Source organism: Nicotiana tomentosiformis, chromosome 3, assembly GCF_000390325.3.
Source record: "Nicotiana tomentosiformis chromosome 3, ASM39032v3, whole genome shotgun sequence".
NCBI lineage: Eukaryota > Viridiplantae > Streptophyta > Magnoliopsida > Solanales > Solanaceae > Nicotiana > Nicotiana tomentosiformis.
In genome coordinates, this window is record NC_090814.1 from 149,940,828 (window position 1) to 149,962,476 (window position 21,649).

The 21,649-nt window shown below is 39.5% G+C and overlaps 1 protein-coding gene across 6 annotated transcripts; it reads right to left on the reverse strand.

Moving 5' to 3' along the window:
- Nucleotides 1–8,176: 8,176 nt before the first annotated feature.
- LOC104116681 (uncharacterized) lies at nt 8,177–21,507 on the reverse strand. 6 transcript variants are annotated; one of them, XM_009627589.4, is made up of 15 exons: nt 19,523–19,770; nt 18,753–19,426; nt 18,377–18,467; nt 14,327–14,479; nt 13,998–14,210; nt 13,827–13,916; nt 13,520–13,636; nt 12,651–12,920; nt 11,905–12,061; nt 11,186–11,263; nt 10,462–10,562; nt 9,846–10,016; nt 9,460–9,534; nt 9,093–9,200; nt 8,177–8,681 (listed from the first exon to the last, which is right to left on the reverse strand). In XM_009627589.4, exons 3-15 carry the CDS (start codon nt 18,422–18,424, stop codon nt 8,364–8,366), a joined length of 1,899 nt encoding a protein of 632 aa, XP_009625884.1. In that variant the 5' UTR covers nt 18,425–18,467; nt 18,753–19,426; nt 19,523–19,770; the 3' UTR covers nt 8,177–8,363. The 6 variants fall into 6 exon arrangements, with proteins under 6 accessions (XP_009625884.1, XP_009625886.1, XP_033517318.1 ...); XM_009627591.4 differs by lacking the exons at nt 18,753–19,426; nt 19,523–19,770 and adding an exon at nt 20,976–21,495; XM_033661427.2 differs by having other exon boundaries at nt 18,804–19,770.
- Nucleotides 21,508–21,649: the final 142 nt, after the last annotated feature.

Below are 21,649 nucleotides of genomic sequence, written 5' to 3' on the forward strand. Positions count from 1 at the left end.
CCTCCCAGCTAGACGAGGTAACGTATGATTTCTCTTGGTTTTAACTGATTATTTCTCTAAATGGGTGGAAGCAGGAGAATTAGCCCAAATACGCGAACATGAAATAATCGCCTTCATATGTAAGAACATCATATGCCGTTTCGTTCTCCCCAAAGAAATCAGCTGCGACAACGGACCTAAATTTGCAGGAAAGAAGGTCGCCGACTTTTTTGAAAAATGGCACATCTAAAGAATACTATCAACGCCTTACCACCCCACTGGTAACGGGCAAGCGGAGGCCTCGAACAAGTCAATACTGAACATCATGAAGAAGAAGCTCGAAGACGCCAAGGGACTGTGGTCAGAGATATTACCAGAAGTACTCTAAGCCTAGCGAACAACGCCAAAAATGAGCACAGGTGAAACGCCATACTCGTTAGTCTATGAGATTGATGCAGTAATACCAGTAGAGGTCGAGGAGCCTAGTCTAAGATACTTCCGCGAAAGCGGACCCCAGAACGATAACAATAGAAGGTAGAAACTCGACGAAGTTGGGGAACGAAGAGATATGGCCTACATAAGAATGGTCGCCCAAAAGAAACAAGCAGAACGCTACTATAACAAGAGGGCAAAGATCATGCCACTTAAAGTCGGGGACTACGTGCTTAAAGCTAAAACACCAGCAAGCAAAGACTCACAGGAAGGCAAACTAGGAACAAACTGGGACGGCCCCTACAAAAGCACAGCAACAGCATGCAAAGGGTCATTCACACTAGATACAATGGAAGGAAAGCGACTACCAAACAACTGGAACATTACACACCTCAAGTACTTTAACTTTTTTAAGAATGAGGTCCCTAGAGCTGCACTCTTTTTCCCTCACTCGAGTTTTGTCCCAATTGGGTTTCCTTTATGAGGTTTTTAATGAGGCGATGACAAGGATACTTCAGGATTGAAGTGCGCACTAACTAAGACACTAGATGACCAGTTCATTGCTCGACCCCTCACTCTTTTCCAGCTCGACCAATGAAGGGACTAGATAGACTGGGACTGGGACTAAACTACCAGACAGCGCTAGGAAAATATGTAAGTCTCTCCAAGAATATGAATAAAGTACAAGTACATGAAGTTTATTTATGCTCTCCCCAAGTAAAATTTACATTCGACCTCGTTTGAATTAGTACCTACTAGGCCCATGGCCTCAATTAATTAAAGGTTAAATTCGACCTCGTTCGAATTAGCTCCTACTCGGCCCATGGCCTCAATTAATTAAAGGTTACATTCGACCTCGTTCGAATTAACACCTATTCGGCCCACGGCCTTCGACCTCGTTCGAATTAACACCTACTCAGCCCACGACCTCAATTAATTAAAGATTATATTCGACCTCGTTTGAATTAACACCTATTCGGCCCATGGCCTCAATTAATTAAAGGTCACATTTTGACCTTATTCGAATTAACACCTACTCGGCCCACGACCTTAATTAATTAATGTTACATTCGATCTCGTTTGAATTAACACCTATTCGGCCCACAGTCTCAATTAATTAAGGGTTACATTTGACCTCATTCAAATTAACACATATTCGGCCCACAGTCTCAATTAATTAAAGGTTAGAGTCGACCTCATTTAAATTAACACCTATTTGGCCCACGGCCTTAACTAAATAGAGGCCACTTTCAACGTCGTTCGGCCCACTCAAACAAATTTGTTACGACAAAGGTAATCAGGCAACAAAATCAAAAAAGCACACAAATCCGAACAAAGAATAGGAATCAGGTACGAATAACAAAACTAACACTTCATACTTGGAATATATTTTTTTACAAAGGTTGCACACCTACAAAAAGTACACACGTCTGCGGCTAAAACAAAAAAGAACAACTAATCACCGTCTTGCCCAGCAGCGCCACCCGCTTGATTACCCAGACCGTCTCCACCCATCTCCTCGCCATCGCTAGCGGGATATTCATCCTCATACCAGGCATCTTATTTGATCCGATCCACGATCGTACCCTCCTCGTTGTTGTCAGCTTCCAGTGTAGCGGGGTCATAGCCACAAGCAAACCGAGCTTTACGTGCCTTAGCACGTGCATCTTCGAAGTTGTCTTTTAAAACAGCTCCTGCCCCCATCAGATTCGTGAATATATCCAGCTGAGACTCTTCGTGAATCCATTCCTCGTACAAATCCCGCAAAACATCAGGAAAGGCAGAAATGCGAGACGAGACCAGCTGAGCCAACAACTGTGCCTTCTCGGCCTCGAGAGATGCAAATCGATCACCGAGGCTCGAGGCCTCTTTCTTCAGCTCCCCTATCCGCTCATCAAGCTGCTCATCCCTGATCCTAGCCGTCTCTAAAGCAATCTCCCGCTCAAAACGAAGAATGCGGATCGTGATTGTGAAAGCCTTCGCCTTTCTCAAAGCCGACAACTGAGCTAACTTCGCCTTCTCTAAGCCTGCCGCCTTATCAGCAACCTTGCTACTCAGAGTGTCCACTTTGAGTTGACACTCCTCGAGCTTGACACGCAACGAAATCACTTGGGCTTGAAGATCGGCGCATTGAGCCTCAACCCCTTACTCACCTCGAGTTCTTCTTCTCTGTCCCTTAACGCCCCCTCGAGTTCACTGCATTTTCTGATGACCCTCACCAACTCGTCATCCTTCTCCTTCAGTTCATATCGGAGAGCCCGGAAATTATTGCTCCCACCAAACCGCCTGCAAAGCTCGCGGTTTTATCACGGTATTCGCGATACTTCCGCCCCATCTTCTAAAAAATGGCCTTATGCCTCTTCTCCCGTCGGGCGCTCTCGATCTCCAAAATCACGGTCTGAAAGAAAGATAGAAAATAAGGAATAAGAATGAAACTGAGTTCAACAAGAAAAAAGAATGAAGAAAATATCAAAAGGGCTTACACTAAGAGCGAGGCCGATCATACTTCTTGACAAGGTAGCATCCTTTAGCTTCTTAAGGGTTTTACCCTCCACATCGGAACAAAGGGGACCAAGAGAAGTAACTACATCCTCGGTATCCACCAGCAAATACCGATCCAAGGGGATCGCAATGGTCCGTGTGGTCCCCTCCAATCTCACCTCAAGTCGGGTGAGCCCTTCCCTCATCGTTCTCACCTCCTCAGCATCCATATCGGAGCCCGTCTCGTAACCTTCTTCGGCCACGCTTTTCCCCTTTGTGTAAACATGGGAAGAAGGATCCTCGGCTGGTAGCGAGGCCTATGGCTCATTGATCTCGCCCAAATCACACCTCAATTTGGGGTTATAAAGCGGTCGATTGCAATAATAATACCCCAAGTAGGAGTCGGGATCGAATCCACAGGGAGCGTAGATGGAATTAGGTATATATTTGGACTAAACACGTAAATTATCTAAGATGCTCTTCCACAAACTGTGTTTTGATTCTACTTCTAAGTTATGCTACAGATTGCAAATGTAAAGCTAAAGAATAATATTTTTGGTGTTGTCTTTTTTCAAGTATGTAAAAGATCTAAGGCTGTGACTTCCACCTAGGTTCTTGCCTAATGGGGTGTGGGATTTAGAGCAGGTTTTGTTGGTCGGGATGTATTATAGAAATCAACACACAATTACCCACTCAATACCTCTCGATAATAGAGTGATTTTGCCCGATTTGGCTTTTTCAAGTCCAAATGGGTAATGCACAAAACAGTTGATAGATGCTCAAGTCAGGTTTTACTATTTCTAGATTCAACCCTTTAATTGGGTCTATCAATTTCTTGAGTTCATCCCAATTTCTTGTTGGCCAAGTTTTTCTAGACTAAGTCTCTCTTTCTCAAGTAGAGACTAAGTCAAATAGGCTTAAATCAATGTTTGCAACCATTAATTCTACAATTATAATAAGAACTAGGCTAAATATTACACACCCAACCATAAACAAGCCCTAAATCAAACACCCATTAGGTACCCACACTAGGGTTGGATCAAAACCCTATCTAGAAATTTAGCTACTTATAGTGGGTGATGAAGAAAATAAAGAAGAAAAGATAATTAAACTCATAAATAAATGAAATTCCAATGTAAAATTGACAAGCTATGATAAAGTTTGCTAAAACAGTAAAGAAAAACGGCTACCAACTTTCACATATTCCCAACTTAACCTAATTTCGTGAAAGTAGTCTATTTATACAAAGCTGAAATTTTCGGACAAAATTGCCCTTTAGGAGGTTCTGCGGCCGTACAATTCTGTGTGCAGTTCGTACTTTGCTGCAGCTCTTGACAGGAGTGGTTTTTGCGGCCGCACAATTCTGAACTGGGCCGCACTTCTTGAGTTCTACAATTCTGGGTGCGGCCGCGCATCTTGAGTTCTGCGGACCGCACAATTCTGGGTGTGGCCACACATTTGATTTCTGCGGCCGCACAATTATAATGCGGTCCGCAGATCTTGATTGTCTTGAATTCCCAACTCTCTGAACCTTGGCTTCTGCGGCCGCACAATTATTGTGCGGTCCGCACTTTGCATTACAGCACCATCAAATTTTCTTCTTGTTATGCGGCCGCAGACAAAATTCTGCGGTCCGCACTTTAGCCTTTTGCTTGATTTTTGTCCTTGTTCCAAACCACTCCTTCTTGAGTTGAATTTCATCACTTTGGCTCATTTTCCAATACTCCTACAAGTAAGTATATTTCATTAGTTTTCGGGAATACCTTTAAGTATTTTTGAACTAAAACGAAAGTCAAAAGGCGTAAATAAGTAGTCAAAATCCCCACTTATCACTCATCCTGTCGTAAGGCGTCAGGGACTCTCACCGACGGCCCCTCAAAATCCACCACGGCCTCAGGGAGAGACGTACCCTTATCGGTCCCCGATGACGGCAGAATCATGGGAGGTAACTCGGCTCATTTCCAAGATCTATGGTCATCATTTCTCAGATGACGAAATCCTCCATCACTGAGCTCCCCGCATTGACAGCTCCTTCTCCGACATCTACAGATCGCCTCTTACGAGGGAGCAAATTATCACCATTTGTTAATGACTCATCTTCATCGTCCTCATCTATTAGATGATGCAGAGGAGAAGTTGAGAGTCTCGTGGCAGGCTCAGTCGATGACCGAGTAGACCTCACAATGGCAAAAGGAGTAGAAGTTGCCTTCCTTTTGCGGAACGCTAGAGCAGGAGCCTTCCGCTTTCTCGAAGGTCCTCGGGCTGCAATAGAAAAGTTTGAAAAATGTCACTTCCTGCACAAAATCATAACGAGCAGGCAACCATGAGGTCAAAACGGTATGGACAAAAGATAAACTACGTATGGATGAATACAGATAGACGAGCTCACATGTTATTGAAGACACGGGCCCGAATTTCTTAATAAAAGCCGGCCATTCATCCCTACTGTGAGAGGTAAGACCTAGCTGACCCAGTCATGAAAGTCCGCAACCAAAGGAGGGGCAAAGTCTCGGTTGCGCGAGGAAAAGACGTAACGTTAGACTACAACTAAAAATGGGTAAAACAAACGCTTGGCAAGAGTTACTTACGAGCACGTTGGCCACCACGTCCTCGGTTTTGACGAAGAAGTAGCTGAGCCAGAATTGACGATTTGCTTTGTCATCCATCTTCACTACAAAACTTTTGCTTCCTCGGTGACGAAGACGCATCATTATCACTCTATAGAAACTAGGGACGAAGAGGTGCATCAGGTGACATGGCCAGCCAATTCTGCATATTTCGTCAACATGCGGATAAGTTTGTAGATATAAGGGGAGAGTTGGGTCGGGCATACGCCGTAGTAGCGGCAAAATTCCTCCGACAATGGAAGAAGAGGAAAGGAATAGCATACATAGAATGGATACGCGTAGAACGTGCAGTATTCTGGGCGGTGTATTTGTACCACGTCGCGTCCCGCCGGAACCAAATCTATGTGAGTCGAAATTTCAAACTTTGCCTTAAATTCAGCGAGATCGACCTCGTTCATCATCGATGCCGAGGCCTCAGGGTCATCTTCACGTAACTTTGAAAAGTCAGATGTAGTATTTTCGCTATGAGGAATTATTTACTCCACCGTAGAAAATCTATCATCCTCAAGGGCAACAGAAACATCGTCGCCGTGAGGAGGCATACGTACCGCCAAGGGAGTAGGGTTAGCCGTCGTACCAGAGCTAGAGGGTGCGTTAACCATATTCTTGAAAGAGGATGTTTTAAGCACAGGAGTTGGAAGCAACGAAGATCGCTGGAATCAGGAGATTGGACACACAACGACGAAGCAAAAAGGAGACTAGGGTTCAGTATGGAGTATGAAGGAAAGAAATACAGAGGATTCGATATTAGGGGGATGCAAAACAAGCACGAATGGCCTCAGATCCCTATTTATAAGTGTTCAAGCACCGAGACCGATAAATCAGGCCATCATTACCCAGCGCATGTATCAAAACATCAGTGGCGCAAGAAACAACGCAAGGCGTCGGGAAAACGCGTCATATTGACGCATGATGTCGTGACGTCATTCTAAAACAATGCATCCCCAAAGTTTACATCCCACGAAAAGTCATGTTACCACCCCGCCTAAAGCGCCGCTACCCAACTTGCTCACCCCATTTTGTCAACTATGACGTACAGAGTCCGCTCATCAAGGTCGTCCCGGCTCGACCTTAATAAGCGGAGGGACTAACTGTATAGGCCAAAATCCGTCTTCAGAATATTTAGTGTGATATGGCATTAAAGAAAGTTATCGATCGAGCTCGCCCAAGATGCAGCGAGGTCAATGGTCGAGGTGCCGACATGAGCCGTGGTCAAGATATCGACGGAAATTGCAGTCAAGATGTCAACAAGGGTCGAAGTCGAGATCGACTATTGATGAAGAGACTTGCAACGGCTAATTAGTCAAGATATGGTACTACAAGGGAATATTCTAGTGGATATTCCCTGCATTTGTACCACTAGAGTTTCCTAGGAAAAATGCCCCATATATATAAAAAGAATAGACAATGATAGGGGCAGGTAATATTCATTCTGATAAGAACACTTTTGAGTTGAAGACTTTCTCTCTAAAAAAGACACCAAGATTACCTTTTCACAAATATTCTTGTTCATATTATTCCCGACCTTTCCGTCAGATTCGAGGATTGTTCATGGGAATCTTGGATCTATCTGTCATTCATCATTGTCATGCAAAATATTCGCCCCACCCATCCATTATTTGGTGAATCATTCTCTTTATTTACTTAAATGTCATTTATTGACACTTATTGTTAGTTATATCACCTTAATGTTCTTGCTTTAAGAGTATTTTTACATTTATTGTCACCAACCATACACAAAATCTGTCTCATCTGCTATACGCTTTTGTGTTAATATCTAGAGTTATTATCCTTAGTTAGATTTAGCCCTGTACCAAGTAAATTTAATAGTTTAACCGAAAGTTATATTTTTTGGTCAAACATAAACATTTGCGGGTTGTGATTAAAAAGCCTATGATTTAGCCTTACAAAATGAGTTAATTGCACATTAGTGAGGACGTTTAGTGGATCTACACCATTCGATCAATTGGTTAGAGCAATTTCTATCAGAAACTTCTAGAGACGAGTAGACAACTAGCATGATATGCCATCCTCTCTACCTATCGAAGTGGACCACTCAACATGGGCGGAGGGAGGGGGGTTCGAAAATTCAAACACTCTTCCCCGAAAAATATATTATTTTTATAAAGTTAAATTTTAATTCTTTATATATACATTAGATGATAAATTTTATTGACTTTTCTACATGTTTATTTTATTTTTATTTTTTATTCTCTTTGGTAACAATTTTGCCTCCGCTAGTTTTACTTTTTATTCTCTTTGGTAAAAAATTTGCCTCCAGTACTGCCTTCAATGGTATGATAGATGGACGAAAAAACTTAGTCGAACAATAGTTCTAAAATTTATATAACGTTTTGTAATATATAATGGACCGTACGTGATTTATAAAAAGAGTGCAACACATTTAAAATGTATTTTGGGCTGGAAGAACATTATTTCGCTATTCAACAATATCACCAACCTCATAGTTTAATCCTAACATATAATCTACTCGTCCATTGAAAAAGATTATAAAAAAAGACAAGGCCACGCACGAAGCATCCTTAGCACCTAAAAGGGAAAGTAATGTAGTTTTAGAATTGATTTCACGTTGCTCCAACGCTCTCATTCATTTTAAAGATTATACCAAAAAAAAGGGCAAAGATTATACGTCAATATAAGACAAAAAACGACTAGTTAAGTGACCACTCTTGCAGCAGTCCGACTCGCAACTTGAAGCTGTAAATTTACATTGTCAGCCTCTATATTTTATTTCTTCAATTGTCTTAGTACAACTATACATAATATAAGAAATGACGGTCAAACTACATATCTGATACACCTCTGGTTATGTAGTTGCTGCCATTAGCCGCATTCTCCACAGACTTCACAACAAAAACTAAAACACTCAAAACAAGCAAGTGCTGTACAAAGCTGTGCTAAAGTAACAGCACATCGATCATTAACCCGAGAACAGAACTGTATGAAACACATGCAACAGCAACAGTCACATAGTTTGCCGCAAAAGTTTGAAGCAGCTGCAAATACCATTTCTGAAGTTTCATGCAACTTGGGTTCTGCTGCTTCCACAGGAAGATTGTCTACTGTGGCCTTCAAGTTGCCGAAACCAAAACCTAGTGCTCGAAGGTATATGACTTTCTTGACATTCAAGTCGGAGGTCTTCTGCATATCATGAAAAGTTCAGGAACAAATCAGCATTTGAAGGCTAAAGAATTGGGGGAAGAGGGGTCGGATGTGTGTATTCTCCTCGAGCAAACTAGGAGTATTATATTATAGATGTTTACTTAAATCTAATTACTCTCACAAAATTCTGGTCTCGTCAATTAAAGCCAGAGGCTTAATTTTCATTAACAGATTCCTTACGTAAGCTTAATGCATTATTGCAGTTTACAAGATTTTGATAATCATGGACATACAGAAAACACAAGAAAGCTAGTTTACATGTACAGAATTATACGTCCAGTTATAATTACCTCATACTGATCAAAATGATAGACTAATCAGATCATTTTTAAATCATAAAGAGCTTTTGGTCAAACTAGACACTGACAAACCAATCAAACCAAAGCATACCTCATCTGTTACCTCTAATTTAGAGGTCTGCCTCTCCTTTTTATTTTCAACCAAAATCAAGTTGGAATATTCTGAAGGCACCCCTGTTTGCAAGCTCAATTTCACAACCTAGGAGCAGAAATATATATAGTTTAAGTGAGCATAATACTATCAAGAAAAAGTAATAATGATTTTCACGCAAAGATGTTGAAGCATTAGGATCAAAAGCACCATAAAATAATACACAGGAGCTGTTAAGGATTGGGCTATATGTCCAAAGCACGATTATTAAATTCTTAAATGTTGCAAGGACTTGCAATGAACATGTCATCATTTATCGGAACTTATTTATGCAGCACTATAAGAACTCAAGATTCATTAGACAGACCTTCTCCTCCAGTTGCTTGCTTCCGGAAAACCAGGCATTGGCAGTTAGCATTTCAATTTGTCTCCTTGCGAAAACCTTTGTAAGGAAACAAGCATAAGTTTAAATGGTGGAAGATTGCATCTTTCTACACTTCCAGCCAGGTTCATGTAAGCATGCAGACACAAGAAAAAGTACAAATGTGATATCTGTTCGATTAAATACAGGGAATAAGAAAGGTAGATGGTTTATAGAATGAACCTGTTGACATAGGGAAAAGTCATGCAAAAACGAAATCCAGGAAAAGCTAGACTACTACATACACAAAGTACTTTTTCTTATGACTTCCTCCTCTTCAAAGGTAAATCAAATTAGCATTTCAGTAAGGAATTCAAGATGGAAGACCTTACTCTTTCCAAAGGAAAATCCTTAGCTTTTTGCACTTTGACATCCACCACGAAATTGCTCGAATCTGCTAAAGTACCGCTAACTTTAATAGAGTCAGGACAGTTCCCAAATAATCTGCCAGATACAATCAGTGATCTTGAAGACAACAGGTCTGGCAGATAACATGGATATAGCTGCAGCAAGAACAGTGGCTAGAACTGTCAGATAGACGGCAGAGATTAATAAAAATAAGGGCATGTATGATGCTGCTGATTAAGTACATTTGACCACTGTAGAGTTCAATTTCAAACAAGCACATTAATCGATCCTGACTCACTTCTACAGAAGTACCAGCCTATATCACCTGAACTAAGTTCGGGTTATACTGAAATCACATTTTTTTAAAGTAGTACACGTAGTATAGCAGAAAAGTTGTGCTTCTTATTGATTTCTACATCTTTATATCATAAGGACCATAATATGGCAAAAGAAAAATAAACTAACTAAGCAGTGTACTCTATAGTGGAAATTTTATGAGAGTGATACTTTGAAAGCAGCGATGGGGCAAAATTATCTATTTACACTTGGGATATTCTTCTCTCCCCTCAGGTTATAAAGAAAATGTAGTTGTTTATATACCTCAAATGAATCAAGATTTTCCAAAGCATCGATTCTCAGGTCCGCAAGAATGACTGATGATGTGCTGTTAAGTAGTCTTTCTAGCCGAGAACTGATTGAATCTGATCAGGGAAATTAATGTGAAGAATTAAAATCATTAGTCAAAATTCAAGTACTTTTGAATCATGTTGTGTTAAATAAAAGTTAATTGTAAGAACTTTTGGGCTGAGGGTGATAACAAGTACTAGTAACTATTCAGAACATCTTTCTAAGATCGGAATGCGAGGAGGCTACGGACTCCATCGACATGTTGAGACACCTAAAGATGGGATTAGTGAAGACAGAAGCTATAGATTTTATCTTCTATTTTTTCATTATAATTAAAGTAGATCTTCATGCCATGTTGAGACACCTAGTGATATTTCAACATTTTGGCTAGGTTATTTATCGACAATAGTAGTCTTGGCATATTTTTCGCCAAAATGTGTATTTAAACAGATGATAGAAAACCAATATGCAGTAGCTTCTGTTTTTAAGTTTATCCTAAAAAGAAGGAAACTTCAAATGTAATTAGAGTCCAGGACTGGCTTTTCTGCAATTACTTAGTAAGCATTGAAGAGGCTCAACAAGTAAGTCGTTGAAACTCTAGCATAAAAATAAAATCTTTTAGTTAAATGCACAAATTATTGCCCTGAGAAAAGTAAACAGAATTACTAAAGATGCGACATTGTAGAATTAAACGCACCTACATCGTATGCAGCATCATAGTAACCTCTCCCCATCTGAGCAAGCATTTGCAAGAAGTAGTGATTACAGTATAAACCTGAGAGTGCATCGAGGAAAAGCTTGAGAAACAGAACTACTTAAGCTCACTTATCCAGAAAAATAAGCTAGCTGCTGCAGATGACAGGATGAGAACGAGAAAGGGACATAAATAAGCACAAATACAAAATTAGTTATCTATGATGGAACAATCAAGTAAAGCAACACTAATTCTTGTATGACAATAAAAAGACATAAGATAAGGCAATAAGAAAATTTAACACGATCGACGGTGCTGACAACGGACACAGCATGCCGTGAAACTATATGATCTTAGACATGGATTACATGCAATATTCTTGAAGACATGGATAGTTAACATACACTTTAAAACTTGTCTAGAGGCACTATGTGTACTAGTTTCCCTCGTTAGGGTACTTTTCTTAAAAGAAAAAGTTCCCATATTGATATGACTTGAAGGGAAATCCCTCTTAAGCTTTTATATATGCTTCTCTTATTTAAAATTCAGTGTGATTTCAATTTAGATTCTGTCACAATTGCTCCTGACTCAGCTACGTGGTTATTCATATACAAAATGATGAACTAGTCTAGACATAAGTGATGAATAATTAAGCACTCGAGAATCGCTATTGAAGCAGGGGTAGAAAGTAATTTAGAGATGTGAAAGAAAAACAAACCCACCAATGCCAAAAGTCGAAATTCGCGGAGCTTTCAAGCCTCTCTTCATCAACTGTCCCCTCAAGGCTTCACAAATTTCTCTTTCATCTCCAACAGATCCATCAGTGATTAGAAAAACAAGAGGAATTGAATCACCATTTTTTGATAGCATCTCTATTGCCTGACTTGAACGAGTTTACAAGGGCAGATTACGAGACTAAAATGTGCCAAAAAAATGTGAAATCAACATAATGCCACATCTTTTGATAAAGTAAATCACCATCATAATATTAAATGTGTGGTGCGATAAAATTTGGGCTAATTAACTTGGTAAATAAAAGGGATACAAGGATCAAACAGTTAGAGCTAGTAGCAACCGCCCTATTCTAAGACTCTGCATCAATTGAGTATTAACAAATGACCTAAAAATCCTCTCTATCAAATTGAACACATCATGAGTCAATTTAGGATGCATCATCCACATGATCTTTTTGTTCAATTATTCCGTCCTCCCAGTACATGTATATCCTCTACACATAGTCAGAAGTCAAACTAACCAAAAAAAAGCTACAAGATCTGCAACTGAGCCAACTAGGACGCAAATAGAAGTTCTACTTAATTGCGCTTTCCGTGCAGTACTCTTCTCTGGAAATAATAGGCATTATCATGCCAGTTCATAGTAAAGGAAAGTCACACTACTAAGCCGGAATATATAATATCTTAAGGAAAGAGCCAAGTAGATTTGCCATCTTGAGCTGAATGTCAGTCACCTGGTTTAGAGGCAGGGAAATGTCAGTACTTCCCTCAGCTACAATATTCTGATCAATCCACTGAATTGCTTGTCCGATTGACTCCTTGCTTGATGTCACCATGGATGATGAAAACAATAAGCTATTCTCATTGAAAGCGATGATGTTAAAAGTATCCGCTGGATTGAGCTTAGAGAGGGCAGCCAGTAGTGCGGCTTTGACATTCTCAAGAGGCTTTCCTTGCATGCTTGCACTTATATCAACAATATATACCACTTCTTTCCTGAAAACCTAAAAATCAACAATATATGCATTTAAGTAACCCAAGAACAGATAACAAATTCGTAAAAAGAAAAATTCTTTTCTAAATAAAAAGAAGAGATGCCTACTCAAATTGTGCAGGAATCATACTCTAAAACTCCAATAGGGGTTTGCAAAGAGGGATTATAGAGACAGATTCAAGATGACAATAGAAACAAATAATACTATGTAGAGCAAGAGGAGAGGCTGAGTTGAGCTTGAGCTATAAGTTCAAGCTGCAAACTTGAAGGCAAAGCTACATCAGTATTATGCCGGATGCCAAAGGAGACAAGGTGTATAAGGTAGTTTGGATGTCTTATGAACTGTAGTTTCCAATGATAAAGTCCATGGCAACAAAGGGTTAACACAATCCTTTCCTTTTTTACCTATTTTTCTGATTTGGCAGGCTTGACCTGGTTTGGCTGGACTTAGCTTTAATATGTACAGCAGAATGAAGAATAACATTTAGTTGAACATGTAGTGTGACGAAATATAACATTTTTAGGATTCAGGGATCACAGGTTAAAATTACATTTTGATCAAAAATTAATTCACGTTCAAAACATTAAGTTATAACAAGGTTAACTAACCTTCTTCCTATTGACAGTTGGTGGGTTAAGATAGAAGCAAAACATTTCTCTCTGATCAATATCAAGCATAGACGGAGAGTTCAGGAGCACACTCCCACGGATCTCGCTTGAAGGGACCTGAAGGTAATATGCATGTATTAGTGAGGATTCATGAAGCTCTTCAAAATAAAGAAGGAAAGAAAAGAAATGACTAATGAAAAACTAAGAGTAGTTCACAAAGAAGCTCCAAGTACCCCTTGTCATTCAAACTGAGGGAAAGGAAAGAAGTAAAAGGAAGCAAAAAAGATAACCAAGGAGGTGCTCTTACTTTGTACGAGAAATTGAAGTCATTCATCGACCATGCCCGAACTTCCCTCTCGTATAAAAATCCTAAATTACTGGCCAGACGTCTTGTTTCCTAGAGAGAAAACGTAAAAGGGGTTAGAAAAAAAATTATCACTTGTTATATTCATGACTAGATAGGTTGAAAAAGGTTCACCTTTAAAGGATGACTAGAGCTTTCGCATAAAATCTCTGTCCCCATACCAGAGTTCACGTTCAACTGAATCCTTTCTTTCTTACACAATAGATTTGCAACTGGATTGACATACCATGGGAAACTGAAAGGTATATTTAAGGAAAATTGACCATCTTGATACAGTAATTTCTGTGACCAACTGACTTTAATGGAGAGAATAGAACCTCCGGCAACCTTGAAAGATCCAAAAGTAGACAAATATAGCCCCTTTCTTGAAACACAACAGGAATGAAAAAGAAAGCCAAAGCAAGAGAGAGATAATCAAGTTGGTAGTTTGAGATGGTAATCACCTGAGGGACCTTTAACGTGTATATCTGGCGTTTCAGTAAGAACCCATCTTTAGCATTGGCTACTAAACTGGCATCTTTGGTATCATTTGATGCAATCAATTGGGTAGAATATGATCTTGATGGTGTTTCAACTTCCACACCTAGAACTGAACCCTGTTAGAGAAATGATATCTATTTTGAGAACGAGAGAATGACAAATATCGCAGTCAAGAAGTAGTTCCTATGAAACAGCAGTGTTTAATAGGATAAAATCACAATGAAACTCAAGAATCCCTAAAATGACTTGCGCCACCCACCAATTATTCATGATAGTCTCATTCATCAGTAATGAGGTTATACAACTTGCGCCTCTCTCCAGCACACTTAAGACATATATTAGCCTCAGCCCCCAGTAATTCATCTGTCAAACTAGGGGGCATATGCAACAGTTTTATTTTTCTGTGACTCTTTCTTTCTATGCAATGCCTAGACTTGATTCTGATCAAATGAGGAATTTACAAATGTTCCCCACATTTAGCTAACCAAATAGTTTAATGTACTTCAGAATACATTGTCACTCTCCATCGAGAAAAATCTCAAGTAACTACAGACATTAAAAACCTTTTAAATGATGTATACATACATACTAAAGAGAAAATGTTGGGCAAAAATTGCTGTCAGTATGCTTCGTTTTCCTTGAGTATGAGTTAATGACCAAAAAAAATGCAATTTTAGAACGAATGGCAACATAGAATGTCCGACCAATTTAGTAAGTCATTCGAAAGCATAAGATGTAAGAATATTGAAAAGAAGACAATGATGGAAAAAGTTTCTTGTGTTTCATTCCCTTCCTATTTACACAGCATAAAAGAATAAAAATCTGTTACTTTATTCTATAGGTGTTCGATTCTTATTTGTGGACTTGCAAATATATACACTGTCACGTGCTCACATGCACTAAAGTGAAACAGTATCCAAAGTGGACAAAGTGGACACCTCAATATCCAAAGTGCTTTGTATCAAAAGGAGATAAAGAGCTTTGGTCAATACGACCAAGCTTTATTTCGTGCAGACCAAAGCCCCAATTTCTCTTTCCTTGTCTCTTCTTCTTCATCTCCAACTTTCTTGGTCATGGTGTCTTGTATCAAACAACCAGCTCCAACACCCCTCCTCAAGTTAGAGGGGGGTGTAACCACACCCAACTTGCCAATAATGGAGTTGTGTGCCGGTCCTGCTAATGGGAATAGTAAAAATGTCAGCCACCTGAGAACGTGAAGGAATGTAAGAAAGAGAGATGATTCCGGCCAAAAATTGCTGCCGGACAAAGTGACAATCTAACTCCACATGCTTGGTACGCTCGTGAAAAATCGGGTTTTTCGCGATGTGAATGGCAGCCTGACTGTCGGAGAAGAGATCTATTGGCAATGGAAGGGAAATAGAAAGATCGGTCAATAGACGCACTAACCAGGTAACCTTTGTTGTGACTCTCCGTATAGATCTATACTCTGCTTCAGCAGAGGATAATGACACTGAGGTTTGTTTATTTGATTTCCAGGAGACGGGAGAACCCCCAAAGCTGATGAAGAACCCGCTAATGGACTTGCGAGATTGAGGACAAGATCCCCAATCGGAATCACAGAAAGCAAGGAGCTGATAATTAGGCTTTGAATTCAGAAAAAGCCCTAATCCTAAGTCCTTGAGGAGATACCTGAGGCAATGGAATGCGGCATCTAAATGGGGTTGACGACGTGTTTGCATGAATTGGCTAAGATGTTGCACCGCAAAGGACAAGTCCGGCCCGGTGTGTGTTAGAAAATTCAACTTTCCTAACAACCGACGATAATAAGTGGGATCTTGGAGCAAAGTCCCTGCCTCTGCTCGCAATTTCTGAGTAGGATCCAAGGGAGAAGAAACCGGGTGCATGCTCATGTAATCAAATTCAGACAAGAGATCTAAGGTAAAGCGCCTTTGAGTCAAAATTATTCCATGTGCTTCCCTTATAATCTCAAATCCCAAAAAATAATATGCATCCCCTAGGTCCTTTATTTTAAATTCAGAGTGAAGGAAAGATTTGAGGTCTGCCTGCTCAATAGAGTCATCCCCTGTGATTAGAATATCATCAACGTAAATTGCAACTATGATAATCCTTCCTGCTGATTGTTTAAAAAATAAAGAATAATCATTTAAGAATGTGAATATCCTTTAAAATTTAGGGTTGCAGTGAGCCTTACATACCACTGCCTTGAGGCTTGCCGCAGTCCATATAGTGATTTTTTTCAAAAGACAGACATGATTGGGTAAAGGTGGTGTTGTCCCTGCTGGAAATTTCATAAACACTTCTTCCTGCAAATCCTCATGCAAGAAGGCATTATTCACATCTAGTTGTGACACCTTCCATCCCTTTTTCACTGCAATAACAAGTAAGCACCTAATTGTTGTCATTTTTACAACTGGGAAAAAAGTCTCAGTAAAGTCTATCCCTTCTCTTTGAGTGTCTTCCCTAATAACCAAACGAGCTTTGAATCTTTCCAAATATCCATCAGACTTGTATTTCACTTTGTAGACCCATTTGCAAGGAAGTGTTTTCTTTCCACAAGGTAAAGGCACAACCTCCGAGGTTTTGTTCAGTTCTAGAGCTTCCAATTCTTTTTCCATTGCTTCCTGCCACCCTGGGTGTAAAGCTGCCTGTGAGTAAGAAGTAGGTTCAACAAAGTAGGAGGTGGAATTAAGTATAGACTAATTGGTAGGAGAAAGAACTGTGAAGGGTAGAACAATGGGCTGGATTGGTGCAGTGAAGCAAGAGTTTGTGAGGTCTGTGAGAAAGACTGAGTTGCACATATATTCCTGGAGATATGAGGGTGGATTATGTGTTCTAGTGGATTTCCTGATTTCAGGAAGGGATATAGGTAAGGGTGAATGAGGAAATCATCTAGGTTGGGAAATAGAACTTGTACCTGAAGTTGAAGGAAGGGTGCTGAGTTGCTTGGATTTGAAAAAGCAGGCAGTGAAGGTAAGGGTGAGCTGGGAATAGCGGGCTCATCCTTTATGTGTTCTGATGATAAGTCTACAGTATGTTCTAGGGGTGATGTAACAGGAAAAAAGGAATTTGTAGATGTAGTAGTAGAGGCAAAAGGGTACTGATTTTCATAGAAAGTACACATCTCTAGATACACTCACTCTTCTTGTATCCAACTCTAGAACTTTATAACCTTTCTATCCCAAGGGATAACCTAAGAACACACAGGGCTTTGCCCTTGGGTCAAACTTACCTCTTCCACTAGTCAAAGTAGATACATAACAAAGATAACCAAAACACTTCAATTGTTTATAAGAGGTTTTTTGTTTGAGTAGAACAAATAAGGTGTCCTTCCTTTAAGCACTCTAGAAGGTAACCTATTGATCAAATAGGTTGCAGTTAGTACACATTCTCCCCAATAAAGAAGAGGAAGCTTAGACTGAAACAACAAAGCCCTTGCAATTTCCAGAAGATGTTTGTGCTTCCTCTCAATCACTCCATTTTGTTGAGGGGTTGCCATACATGATGTTTGATATAGCATTCCTTGAGAGGCTAAAAATATTGCCTCCTAAGAACCTTTCCCAAGTTCAAAAGCATTATATGTTCTTATCTTTTGTACCCTTACACCAAACTATTTTTCCACCTTTGTGAGAAAATTTTTAAGGAGTCCAAAAGCATTGCTTTAGGTGCTCATAAGGAAAGTACAAACTTGCCTTCTATAATCATCTACAACTGTCAAGAAATACTTAAAACCATTGTAAGTTGACTCATTGTAGGGCTCCCAAACATCTACATGGATTAACTCAAATGTCCTTGTTGATTTAATTTGACTTAAAGGAAAACAAAATTCTGGTTTGCCTAGCTTTAGGACAAATTTGACAGAAACAATCAGAGTTAGAAGGTAAAGAAATAAAACCGAGATGTTTCATTAATGAAAAGGGCAAATGCCCTAACCTAATATGCCAAAGGCTTACATCTGAAACTGAGTTTGCAGAAAAAGGAAATGAAACTGATAATTGACTAAAGACATTTTGATTTAAAACTGAAAGTGGTACCACTTGTGCTATTTCTAACTCCACTTGGTTCCAAAAGGTATAGTTCATCCATTGCCTTACCAAAAACTTGTGCCCTCTTCACTAAAAGCCCCTGCAACATACAGTTACCAGAGGTAAAAAAGAGAATAGAATGAAATTGTAAACAAAACCTGTTAACAGATAATAGATTGTATCTGAAACTAGGTACATGTAATACATTTTCTAAAATGAAATCAGGAAGAATTAGGCAGATTTATGTTTAATGGGACTCGGAGGGGTGTCAAGGAAATAAAGGCATTTGAGTCAAAACACATGTGTTTAGATGCTCCAAAATCAATAATCCATGAACTAGAATTAAAAACTGAAAGACAAGTTCCTGAATATCTAGCAATAGTACCAGCCACAGCATTAGCATTGATATCTGTTCCAGAAATTCCCGAATCTGCACCTTTAACCTGCTTGATTAGTTGTATCAGCTGTGAAAAGTGATCATGTGAGAGGTGTTGATTGAGTACTTCATTCTGATTGCTGTTGTTTTGATTTGATTCCTCAATTTGAAATGCTCTATTGCTTCTGGTGTGAACTTGATTTCCCTTTGTGAATTCAAAGTATTCTGGGAAACCTATAATTCTGTAGCAATCACTGACAGTGTGACCTACTTTCTTGCAATGACTTCATGTTACATTAGGGTAAAACTTAGTTTTCTTTCCCTTGAAAGTTGTGTTCCTTTGAGTAGAGTTAGTCCATTTTTGGATGTTGTTCCCAAACTTTTGATTTTGCATTGGGTTCCTTTGCATCTGCCTTGCACTCCTTTGTGCAAAGTTGTTTTGATTCGTTACCATGAAAGATGAAGAATCTGGAGAAATGAGTGGGTTAGCAAAAACTTCTTTCTGGCTTTCATCTTGCAATACCAGGGAATATGCATGGTTGATGATTGGTAGGGGGTTCATCATCAGGATGGTTCCCCTTGCTTGACCATAACTATCATTTAAACCCATAAGAAACTGAATAAGCCTTTCATCATCTAGTGACTTTTCTAATTTTTGCTCCCCTTCACAGACACACAAGCAACTGCACTTCACATCACAGTTAAATGAATCTAATTCATCCCATAAACGTTTGAGTTTTGTAAAGTAGCTTGCTATGTCACTAGTTCCCTGTACTAACCTTGATAATTCCTTCCTCCGGTGATAGAGCTTAGCTCCATTTGACTAACCAAACCTATGTTCAAGGCTGGTCAAGAGATCTTTAGCAGATTTAGAGTAAATGATACTGTCTCCTATGTCTTTGGACAATGAGTTGAGCAACCAGGATGTTACCATGTCATTACACCTACTCCAATGCTGATAGTCTCTGGAAGTGAGAGCTGGAGCAGGGCAAGCATCATTGATGAATCCTATTTTATTTTTAGCTGATAGTGTTATAAGCACATATCTTCTCGATCCTTGGAATCCTCTTTCATCAAAAGCTGTGTTGACAAGAGACATTCCTGGTGCATCATAAGAATGAAGAAAATATGCATGGTTTGAGTCGATTATAGGGATTACTCCAGTGGTGTTCAGAGCCACTGTGGTTGCAGCGTTATCAGGCATTGTTTAAGATTTATATGAAGATGAGGAAGATGACTGATGGATCGAGCTTTCACTGCTATGATACCATGTAAGAATATTGAAAAGAAGACAATGATGAAAAAAGTTTCTTGTGTTTTATTCTCTTCCTTTACATGTATTTACACGGCATAAAAGAATAAAAATATATTACTTTATTCTATAGGTGTCCTATTCTTATTTGTGGGCTTGCAAATATATACATTGTCACGTGCTCACATGCACTAAAGTGAAACAGTATCTAAAGTGGACACTTCAATATCCAAAGTGTTTTGTATCAAAAGGAGATAAAGAGCTTTGGTCAATACGACCAAGCTTTATTTCGTGTAGACCAAACCCCTAATTTCTCTTTTCTTGTCTCTTCTTCTTTATCTCCAACTTTCTTGGTCATGATGTCTTGTATCAAACAACCAGCTCCAATATAAGAAAGAAAAGAGGGTGGAGAGAACATTGTATTTTATTCCTTAAATGCTCTAGCTTCCATGACAGAAGAGTTATCCTAGCTCTCAATGGATTTAAGTTATACACACCACGAGTGAATTTTAACCGTGTAATAGCAGGAATACTTAATAAATGACCCTCTTTTATAAGGTAATAAGTGACCCGATAATGAATATTTTCTATACAGTTAGTGCATAAAACTTATTTTCAACCATCAGGAAACTCATAGCGTCGCTCTCTTTACCATGAAAATAAAGAGAACGGAGCGAACCAAGCTCATTCCGTATGGAAAAGGCCAATTTTCGTTTGATCAAGCATCAAAACAGAAATCCATGTATCTCGCAATCAGTGACTTCAAATAACACTTCAATAATAGAATCTGAAACTCAAACTCAGAAGTTCAACGTTCATGGGAAGAGAAACAGAACCATTAAAAAAGTGTGTGTGTGTGTGTGTGTGTGTGAGAGAGAGAGAGAGAGAGAGAGAGAGAGAGAAAAGGAGTGTGTGGAAGATAAACAGAACGATTTCCAGAAAAGAACAATAAACTTGCAAATAAACAAAAGATACAAAACCTGCTCTCCCATTGGTACAGCGAAGCGACAATCACAGCAGCGGCTAGAAGCAACACAGTGCACGCGCCAACTCCCGTTGACCGTTACAAAAGCAGTGTCCATATAACAGTCCACCTCCATTCCAATCGCGTGCATGTCAAGCGGAATCAACGCCGGCGGATCACAACGACCGTGAACGTACGGCTGATAGCTCGGAATATCAGGATTATCCACAATCGACGGGTCCCTAATTACAGCGTACATCATTGGCCCCGTCGGCAGGTAATTAATCTCCGTAAAAGATGATTTTTTCTCCATTACCAGTGGCTTCGGTGGATTTTTACCGTAGTAAATTCGCTTAGCTAACTGTAATCCCATGTCCACCGACGTTGCAAAATCATCAGCCATATTTTCCGGCGAGTGCTATTATTCTTCAACAGAGAAAATGAACAAAATTAGAAAGTGTAGTACTGCATTAATGGAGACAGAGAGTATTAAATTTCAATTTTCTCATCTGCTCTCTGCTGGATAAAAGATAGTCCTCCTACAAATAATTATGGAAAGAAACAGGACTTGATTAAGACATATGGAATGGAATCCTTGTGGTCAACTTTCAGACGACAAGTTAAGCATGTTCACTAATTACACATTGACGTAGCATGCTGTAATTGGTTAATTAAAGAAGAGGACAAAGT